This window comes from Diadema antillarum, unplaced genomic scaffold, assembly GCF_040938485.1.
Source record: "Diadema antillarum isolate AM-2024a unplaced genomic scaffold, OU_Dant_1.0 seq00001830_RagTag, whole genome shotgun sequence".
Classification (NCBI taxonomy): Eukaryota; Metazoa; Echinodermata; class Echinoidea; order Diadematoida; family Diadematidae; genus Diadema; species Diadema antillarum.
In genome coordinates this window covers 148,125-159,472 of record NW_027272503.1, presented here as the reverse complement: position 1 = coordinate 159,472, position 11,348 = coordinate 148,125, and the positions used below count along the sequence as shown (strand labels likewise).

At 37.8% G+C, this 11,348-nt stretch overlaps 1 protein-coding gene across 1 annotated transcript in view; it reads right to left on the bottom strand.

The window, feature by feature from the left end:
• Window positions 1–457: 457 nt before the first annotated feature.
• LOC139712625 (polycomb group RING finger protein 1-like) overlaps window positions 458–11,348 on the bottom strand; it is a 28,498-nt gene continuing 17,607 nt past the window's right edge. Inside the window, exons 9-10 of the mRNA XM_071624436.1 lie at window positions 6,493–6,573; window positions 458–3,139 (exon numbers count right to left, since the gene is read on the bottom strand). Of these exons, the coding sequence (XP_071480537.1) occupies window positions 3,077–3,139; window positions 6,493–6,573 (144 nt within the window). The 3' untranslated portion in view covers window positions 458–3,076. The remainder of the gene's footprint in view (window positions 3,140–6,492; window positions 6,574–11,348) is intronic.

The following is an 11,348-nucleotide window of genomic DNA, read 5'->3' as shown; positions in this document are numbered from 1 at the left end:
TGAGAATAAAAATAGTAAGAAAAAACGATGAAATGAAACAAAATTGGAAAAAATGAAAATGAAATGTACACTGACCTACAATAGGCAAATATGATTTGTAGGTATAAATAGGTGTCAGTTGCCAAGTAATGTTCAAATTTTTGGCCACTGAATATTTTCAGATCATAAAAACAAGCAAGATTTTAGTGACATGTATCTGTAATTGAAATCTGATTAAAAAAAACAACCATGATATTTCTAAAGAGATATACATGTACATTGCACAAAAATCTACACACATCCATTTTTATTCCTTTCGAACCAACAAGTCGCAATACCATTGATGGGTCAAGGACTTTTCCCAGCCGCCCCCCCCCCCCCCCCCTCTCTCTCTCGCTCACATCCACAAAGCCTCGCTTATATATTCAGGTTGATATCCGTAATGTAAACACAACGAAACCTTCACAATTTCCTTTACTAATGTCATTTTTTATTCATTTTCTCTTTTCATCTCTTAGGGTGAATTGTGATAGACCAGGGCCCCGTTTCATAAAACTTGTTATCAGTGACAAGTTGTCATAGTTGTTATAAGCTACTGAAATCATTGCATCTTATTGGCTAAGAGCAAATTTGTCACAGAAATATGACACTTTTCACTAATAACAACTTTTATGAAATGGGACCCAGGGCCCCATTTCATAAAAATTGTCATCAGTGACAAGTTGTCATAGTTGTGATAAGCTACTGAAATCCTTGCATCTGATTGGCTGAGGGCAAATTTGTCATAGACATGTGGCAGTTGTCACTGATAACAAGTTTTATGAAATGGGCCCCTGTAAGTGATTCAAGTGCTAACAATATCGCACAATTTTAGAGTCCTACAATAGAAAGAAAACTGAGCTTGATTGAAGAAAATACCAGAAATGGCCATATCATGACTAGGGAAAGTAGAACCTCTCCTCATATAGGACACATAAACACATAACATGCAGAGAGTCAAGTAGAATCATTTTAGATGATGTTCCTTTAACTCCTCTTTGCCCCTATGTCTCCCATACAATTAATGCAGGGCTCTACTCTGTTGGGATTGCTATACATCTCTGCCAGCGAGTTCATGTCTACGGTTTTTGGCCGTTCCATTTGTCTGCAGAGCGGAAAGCCGTTCCGTATCACTACTACGACCATCTCATCACCTCAAGAATCATTCATGACTTTTCAAATGAGTTCGGCGTACTAGTTAAATTGCACGAACTAGGAATCATCAAACTTCATGTCCAAAAATGCAGAGGAAATAGGTAGCTGCATACATGTATGTGAGGAGTGAAATAACATAGTGTTATCAACAGCACCCGGACATAATACATACCAGGTATCATTGGTTTGGGGTTTTCTGGGTACTTTACAAAGTGGTTTTCTGACTCCTAATGTCACATGATGAACAGCCACTCCTAATCGAAATTCTTTCTGACCTTTCACTACATACCAATAATATCCAATATGGGGTGGAAACTGGTGGTGATGATATAGATTTCATAAGAAATTAAAAGGTCTTCATACAACAAATTACTTATGTTGGATAGTGATATACATACGTGTATGATAATCACATCAGCCATATTTCAAATTTAATGTAAACAGCCTTGATATGATTAGATGTACCTTTGAATGATTATACCTTGCCATGAAAACTTGATGGGTGGTCATTTGTTTTCTTTAGTGTCCGTGTTAGATGCACTATGTAGGCTGCTTCAGTCTTTCATTGTTAATACACCACATTATGCAACCTACATCCCAGTGAAAGAAAAAAAAAGGCAAAACGTCAATACAGATCTCTCTTCTCGGTGTGATATGCAACAATATTTTTTAACAATTTCTCCGTGACGTATCATCCAAAATGAATAATTCTGGTGCAGCTCCTTGTCGATGGTTACCATATTCCAAAGGGGTTGTACAATGTATCTTCATAACAAGTTAATTTATCCTCAAATCAGACACAACACCAAATCTTTTTCCATCTCACATCTTGTTGCTCTCTTTTGCCATTTTTCTGCATGGACAGGATGACTGTCAAAAAATTACTGTGCTTATTTAGACTTTGCAAAACAACAACAAAAACCCCACATATGAAGATTGAGACAGGAACATGAAACAAAATGAATAAATCTCTTGTGAAAATCATCAATTTTTTCTGTTGCCAACACTTCATTCATTTCTTTTCTTTTTCACAGATAAATATAGACATTTTACTGAAACACTTCATCACTTTACCAAGTTTGATAGAAACCATGATTGATGCTTTTAAGCCACCACAAAAACACTTGCCTTGAAGCAGTCACAGTGATTATATCTGGAATCTCCCAGTAATCAAGTTATGACTTGATTTCACCTTCTGTATAGGCCTAAATGGAAACACATACCATGCTTCCTTATGATATTATAATAGACATGTAATGGTTTGCTTTGTACATTCTACACAAATATACTTAAAAACAACAAGAACAAAAAGAAAAAAAAAAGGCAAAACCTCCAATGCTGCACTTTCCTAATTAAAAGATACAAGCTTGGTTCTAATTTACACATATGCAGTGGTGATCTTGGTGGCAGCATATTCTATCAACTTTTGGGAGGACAATGTCATCCCTTAGCAAAAACAAAACTGAGGAAATCCATGTTACCTACTGACAAAAGTTGTGTAATTTTAATGTCTTTACCACTCCTTGAACTTGGGCAGGAATACATGCTCATGTCACTGAATGTTCTGCAAGCCATACTGTAGAGTGTTCTTATTGACAGCATTCCTAGTTGCTTCACATCCTGCTTATTCAGAAGTAAAAAAAAAAAAAATGATATTTCCATCTTGTGTTGGTTACCACTGCCTAGCTTTATGTGTCACCTTTTTTATGTGTGTGTGTTCTTTGTCAATTACATGTCTTTACTAATTTGGCCCATGTCAGCATTCATCTCTGAATGCAAAGTGTCCCACAACCTTCAAATAGAAGTAGTTTACACAACTATCTTCTATCATCTATACACAGCAACAGTCATATGATTTTTGGATGTACAATACATTTAACTATTTGTTTTTCCCAGGGTAGCATCACACAACATCTGGCTGTGACCTGGTGACACTGTAATATAGGCACAGCATCCCATTTGCCATCTGTGGGTTGGAAAGATATAATTGAAGAGAATAATAAAAAAGACTTAACCAAAACATGGGTTGGAGCAGTTAGTTAGTATTTACTACTGTATAAGAACTCATTCAATTAAAAATTTATGGAATAGGGTCGTGTCTTGTGGCAGAGAATGGAAAATCACAACAGTACTGAAGACAAGTTTGGATTAATTCAGTAGATGTCTTAACGAGTAGATGTCTTAACCCTAAAATGGCCGGGGGGGGGGGGGGGGGGGGGGGGGATTGAATTAACCCCCCTCGACATTTTCCACTACCATTCCGCCGCACAATTTTTTTTTAATCTGACTACGCCTCTTGCTAACTTTTTACTTTCAAGCCTCGCACACCTTATGACACCACTTTCGAGAAAATTGGGCATACCGTTACAACGCTGCACCACATTTTATACATGCTTGTCAGACCGAAAATAGCTCAACAATGTGATTTTGGGTACAAAGACTATGCAAATAGATTTTTCTCACCTTATTCAAAAAGATCTGATTATTTTCACTTTCAATGACTGAAATTAATTAATTATAGCATAATTATGCTTGAATTAGGTTCTGTAATAAATTTTGCGGAAAAAATACTAAAAAATAAAAAGTCAAAAACAAAAAAATACATGAAAAATACATAAACAATAAAATACATAAGAAATTAATTTGGGTACCAGATTTTTTTCAAGTATATATTAAATAATATAACCAAAACTTAGGATGCTAGGGTTAGGGGTAGAGCAAAATTTATGATTTCATGCATATTAATTAATATAAAATATAAAAAATAAAAAAATCAATATTTTCTTTTATAGTTTGGTAGATTAGGCGACAGGTAATGTGTGTGCCAATTTTCATGGTGATTGCGCGATCGACGGCCGAGATCGGGGGGAGGGGGCTACAGAACAGCCCAAAAAGCCCGGCCTGATTAGGGTTAAGCAAAGAAAATGACTCATATGGGGCATTCTTCTTAGCTTTCAATATGTCAAAGAATAGTTACTGCTAAATCAACTTCAGAGTCTAGACTTTTATTCCACAACATTTCCCAAGAGTTTGCAGGAATGTGAACATTTTGTAGGACTAAATGACTTAAAATGATGGTGAGCTTTTCAATATACATGTACCTGTGTTACCATCAATGTATAATTGCTGCTGCTCAGTGAGGACTTGAATAAATGGAACTCTTCTCATATTGGGTGACACAACATATTTTGACAAGTTTACTAAGATGTGTTATTTCTACTACATAGACAGAATGAGACAGAGGATACACACAATATATTTTTCATGAGAGTTTTACACAATATAAACAACAGCCATGGAGACTATGTTCATTAAGAAATCTAATACAGTTAGCCAGTTCAGACTGCATTATATTCTTCTGGAATTTTGAATTTTGATTTTTTCCCCCTTTAATTTTTACTGAAAGCCACAAAAACAAAAATATGACACTCTATGACAAGAGATCTGGTGCTCACCTGAGTATCGCAAGCTAACCTTCCATGAATTCTTGCAGATTACTACAGTGCACTCCCATTAAAAAAAAACAAACACAATTATAACAAAATTCTGGTTACAACTATCAAAGTAAAAATTCAGGCCACAACATTACCCACTCTATGTGTTTTTATTGTTCACATATTCGGTTATAACGAAATTCTGACATAACAAAAGGAAACTGCCGGTGCAGAGGACTTTGTTATAACGGAAGTCTACAGAACCTGAGAACATTGCAAACTTGGGGGCATGGGGTAGCTTTGAGGGCTTCCATAGGAGGGTGATGCCATTTGCATATTCTATCACACTGGTTAAAATACCTGCCAAGTACCCTGTATTTTAAAAAACCAGGCAAGTGCCAAATTGTGTCTCGCCCATTCGCGTACAAAAAATTGATATTTTTATAACACCCAGAAGTTCATTGACCTGCTTATGACCTTTGACCTTGTGGTGACCTTCAACACCCCAAGGGACATTTACCATCCAAGTTTGGTCACAAACGGACAAAGGGATCAAAAGTTATGAGCCATAATCGAAATGCGCCATAAAAACTTAACATTGGGCCCTAAAAATTGTTGACCCCTTTCTGTGACCTTTGACCTTGCGATGACCTTTAACTCCCCAAGGGACATCTTCCATCCAAGTCTGGTCACAAACGGACAAAGGGATCGAAAGTTATGAGCCATAAATGAAACGCGCCCTAAAAACTTAACATTGGGCCCTAAAAGTTTGTTGACCCCTGTCTGTGACCTTTGACCTTGTGGTAACCTTCAACTTCCCAAGAGACATCTATCATCTAAGTTTGGTCACAAACGGACAGATACATCAAAAGTTATGAGCCATTAACGAAATGCGCCCTAAAAACTTAACATCGGGTCCTAAAGTTCATTGACCTCTGCCTGTGACCTTTGACCTTGAGGTGCCCTTCATGTTTGGTAAAATGTGTAACTTTGTATAACCACTCTTCCCTCCAAGTTTGATTGAAATTGAAATCCTCAGTAGAGAGTTATTTAAGTTTATGTAGCGTTACGGACAGACGACGGACGGACGGACGAATGGACAACGGATGGACGATGGACGGACAGACGCCGCAGGCGATTCCTTAGTCTCCCCGCACCTCTGGTGGGCTCGATAAAAATTGGCTAGGCAGTTTAAAAAAGACTGAAATATAAGAACTGCCGCCCTCCCCCATTTGATCCCTGCCCAAACCCTTGATTTACCATAAATAACATTAAAAGTGCATCCAATATATATACTCAAGATTATTTCCGGTTTTAAGTAATTTATTTTATTTCGTGTAGTTTTTTTTTTTTTTTTTTTCAAATAGGGGGCTGAGGGGATGATACCCAAATATACATGTGGATTGAGTGATTGCAGCAATATTAGTAGAACACATCAGTGAAAGTGTAAGGAAAATCAGACAATCCATTCAAATGTTATGGATTTTTGAAGTAATGGTGACATGACCGCTGGATCAGAAGACTACTACAGATTATGACATCACACATGCACTACAATATAAAGAAAATATAAAGAAAATTCAACATATTTTCACATTTGTAGTATTTATGGAGCACTAGTCTTACCTCTTTCAGAAAGCAGGCATACATGTAATAATATAACCCTCGACACATGTCAGTTACAAGCCAAGGGAATGTGTATTCTTTAAATCAAATGATATTTTGTGGATTTTTCTTTATATTTTCTCTATACCGTAGTGCTTGATATGTAATTTCCGTAATTTTTTTCGTTCTTGTATAATGTCAAATTACTTTGCGAAGTGAGGTATTCCTGCCTGGAGAGTGAAATAGAAAATGTCTAAAAAAGAAAGAGCAGCATACTAACCTGATCCTCAGTGCTCTGGGCCCATATACGTTTCAGCGAGACTTCAGGTTCTAAGATTTCTTCATCACACACAATGTCCACCTAGAGAAAGAAGATGATGGTTAGACTGATATATTCACTTCTCAGGATACCTAGGATGTAGAGTTGTTTGACTTGGAACTGCAATATGTACCATTATACAAAAAATCCTACAAAATCTGCCAGTGTGCACAAGGTTCCACTTCTCAGATTGCAGCAGAAAATACATCCACATATTCCTTACTAAAAAGTGGCAAAGACTTCATCAGTGTAGAAAAAACGACACACCATTTACCCCAACACATTTTAGTTTATCCCCAAGAATATAAAGACTAAGAAACAGCTACCCATCTTCCCTCAATGAGTTGTATCACACGTTATAGTCTTATTGCCGGAGGTTGAACTTTGACCATACAATACTTAAAAAAACTAGAAATGTCGCTATGGCGACTGATGCCTCCGCCATAATGCATGATTCTCCCAATAGGTGTATAGTACAATGTCTTCACAATGTGTGATGACAGTTTCACATAACTGGCAAAATATTGAAATGACATCAGGTTTGTCAGAAATATCTTGAATGTTCACTTTCCTTGAACTGGGTATGCTATAATTGTCTAAGAGTGCAGGTACACATATTTGGGGAATTGAACATTTTTATTTGACTTCTGACAGACCCTTTTATAAGTTTATGCATTGAGTAATTTCCAAGGTATGAAGAAAGAGTGTAATTACAGTACAAAATAGTTTTTGGGTTTTTTTTTGTTTTGTTTTGTTTTTGTTTTGGGGGAGGGGGAGCATTGAAACCTGGCCTTTGACCCTTAACCTTTGACCTTTGACCTTCTGGCTGGAAATTTTCCGGAGAATCTCCATTAGGTAATGCATGTATATATTAAGTTTTAAAACTAATAATGCAAGCATTGCATATACTAGTATATGAGGGAAATAGTAAAATTTTAAGGAGTTGACCTTGACCTTTGACCCCCTGACTATTGACCCACGACCCCTCAATTCCCTAGATAATCCCTGCCAGTCAGTACATGCGTATGCACCAAGTTCCATGAAGATACATTGAACCATTTGCGAGAAAAGTGATATTGCAACATTTTCACCTAACCTTTGACCTTTGACCTTTCGACCTTTGACCTTATGACATGAAACTCTCTTTGGAGAATCTTTACGCAGTAGTACATGTCTACACTAAGTTTCAAGAGAATACCTTTGGGCATTACATAGATATAAGGGAAATAGCAACATTTTTAGCATTTGACCTTGACCTTTTGACCTTTGACCTCTTGCCAATGTCACTAAAATCTACTCAACTAATTGTCCCATCATACATCATCCTTGGACCAAGTTTGGTGAAAGCTGCTTCATCCAGTTTTGAGTTATCACGTACACAGATAAATTCTAGGATTTGACCTTGATCTTTGACCTTTGACCTCTGTCCGATTTCACTAAAAAACTTATCAAGTAATTGCCCCATCATACATCATCCTCCGACAAAGTTTGGTGAAATTTGCTCGATCCAGTCTTGAGTTATCGCGTAAACGGATACAATTTCATGATTTGACCTTGACCTTTGACCTTTGGCCGATTTCACCTAAAATCTTATCAAATAATTGCCCCATCATACTTTATACTTGGACCAAGTTTGGTAAAATTCCAGTCAATATTACTCAAGTTATCGCGTAAACGAAAGCGGACGTACGTACGAACGGACGTACGTACGGACGGACGGACAACCCGAAAACATAATGCCTCCGGCACCACTTCGTGGCGGAGGCATAAAAATACTTCCACACTATTTCAAGGGTGCTGAATCCTAAACTCTATGATGCATCTTTTGCATCATTGAGGGTTTTAAAATATTCAGAAGTCTGTCGACAATTGAATTACCAATATAAATATTTCCTTATAAGTGGTTGAAAAAAAAAAATCAGTATTTCAATCTTTGGTGACCATTCTGGATATCTAAAACCCTAGAGGATGTGAGTTTTGCTTCTCTCAGGTTTGGATTCAGCACCCTTGAAATAGGGGACAACAATATTTTGTTTTTTGAATTGTTCCCTATTCATAAGGAATATCTAGGAATATCAGAACAAGGCAAGTGCCAAATTGTGTCTCGCCCATTTGCGTACAAGAAATTAATATTTTTCTAACTCCTAGAAGTTCATTGACCTGCCTATAACCTTTGACCTTGTGGTGACCTTCAACCCCCAAGGGACATTTACCATCCAAATTTGGTCACAAACAGACAAAGAGATCAAAAGTTATGAGCCATAATCGAAACGCGCCATAAAAACTTGATGGGGCCCTAAAAATTTGTTGTCCCCTTTCTGTGACCTTTGACATTGTGATGACCTTTAATTCCCCAAGGGACATCTACCGTCCAAGTTCGGTCACAAACGGACATACGGATCAAAAGTTATGAGCCACAATCGAAACGCGCCCTAAAAACTTAACATTGGGCCCTAAAAGTTTGCTGACCCCTGTCTGTGACCTTTGACCTTGTGATGACCTTCGCCTCCCCAAGGGACATCTACCATCCAAGTTTGGTCACAAATGGAAAAAGGGATCAAAAGTTATGAGCCATAATCAAAACGCGCCCTAAAAACTTAACATTGGGTCCTAAAAATTTGTTGACCCCTGTATGTGACCTTTGACCTTGTGGTAACCTTCAACTTCCCAAGGGACATCTACCATCTAAGTTTGGTCACAAACAGACAAAGGGATCAAAAGTTATGAGCCATAATCAAAATGCGCCATAAAAACTTAACATTGGGCCCTAAAAGTTTGTTGACCCCTGTCTGTGACCTTTGACCTTGTGGTAACCTTCAACTTCCCAAGGGACATCTACCATCTAAGTTTGGTCACAAACAGACAGATATATCAAAAGTTACGAGCCATAAACGAAACACGCCCTAAAAACTTAACATTGGGCCCTAAAGTTCATTGACCTCTGCCTGTGACCTTTGACCTTGAGGTGCCCTTCATGTTTGGTAAAATGTGTAACTTTGTATAACCACTCTTCCCTCCAAGTTTGATTGAAATTGAAATCCTCAGTAGAGAGTTATTCAAGTTTTTGTAGCGTTATGGACAGACGATGGACGGACGGACGACGGACGGACAGACGCCGCAGGCGATCCCTTAGGGTGGGATTTCACGGAGCACGCGAACGATTTGCGAAGGACGCGAATGGCAAAATCCAGCATTCGTATTTTAGTCTGCAAAAGTTCGCCAAACGGTCGTGAGCGTTCGGAAGCGTCGTCAGTTGTTCGCGAATGTCGTTTTTACTTCGGCGAGAATTTCAAAAAAGTTTGAAATTTTTTGCGAACCTTTTCCGCACACTTGGTCGTGATTTGCTCGTGAATTGTTCTCGAAATTGTCTTGAAAGCTTCGTCATATGCGCAAGACCTTCGCAAGACACGCGCGATGTTCGCAAAATGTTCGTGAAACCCCAAACAGACTCCGAAACTTTGGAGAATGTCTCGCGTATGTTACGCGAAATCTGCGAAGTTTTTCCGATCATTTTACGACGTAATCGCAAACGGTTCGCGTACCTTTTGAGACATTCTCGCGAACGTTTAGCGCACGTTTGGGTGATGTATGACTTATACGTTTTCTGCAGATAAAAATCGTAGCATACATCTAAACATCAAAGAATTATTAACAACTATAGTAACAAAAGAAATTAAAGACTAGCAAAGAGAAAGAAATGTTTGATATACAAAAAAAAATCGCAGAATACACTTAGAATTTATCTTAACTATGTAAAATTTCATTTGAACTACAGAGATTATGTGTCGGAGGAACTGAAAAAAAAATCAAATGCTCCTTACTATAGTTGAAATAGGTATTAAGAAAAAGAATGTAGGCAAGCACACGATAGAGAAATGAGAGAAAAAGAAAGGAGAAATAGAGGAAAGAAAAAAATTCAACTCAAGACAGCTTCCAACTCTCCCTGGGTACATTTTCTCCCATGATTATTGAAAATTTTTCGTTGTTCGCATTTCCGTCGCGTGTTCTTCGTGTACGTAACATGCTGTACTTTAGCAATGATACACACGACATTCGCACATACGTCGTGGAAACTTCGCACAAATTGCGCAAGAATAGTTTTCGGCTTCATTGTCGGAAAACATTCGGAGAAAAACTTTTCCGAATGTTGGATTTTGTCATTCGCGTCCTTCGCAAATCGTTCGCGTGCTCCGTGAAATCCCACCCTTAGTCTCCCCACACCTCCGGTGGGCTCGACAAAAAATGATAAAACAAGGTTTGGCCCAAAATCTGACTTTGGCACCTAGACTAAACCTGTATTATCAACAGTGGTTTGTATCTACATAACAAATATCCAACAGTCACTATGACCGGAAATCTTAGACTAGATATCAAAATGTACCTGTCCTTGCGAGAACTTGTAGCTTCTTTTAATCAATTTACTGGCTGGAGTCTACAGACATACACAACATGCACACACATATCAGCACGCTGATGTTCCACAAGATTCATACATCTCTGATGTTATTACTGAATATCCTGAACTGTGCACAGAGTCTAACAGCTAAAACAATACTGGTCGAAATACTTTTGAGCTGCATTTTAACCATTTCCAGCAGCTGTTTTGTAAAAAATGAAAAAAACAAACACACAAAATAAATCAATGAACAGAAAACCTTGCTCATTCATTCAGCTGCCTCTTACTTTGGAGTCCTCCCCCCCCCCCCCAAAAAAAAAAAAAAAAAATGTGTGCCATACTACTCCAAAAATTAATCTAAGATCATTTATGGATTTTTATGTGACCATGCTGAGCTCAAGATCATTTTTAAACTGTTCAA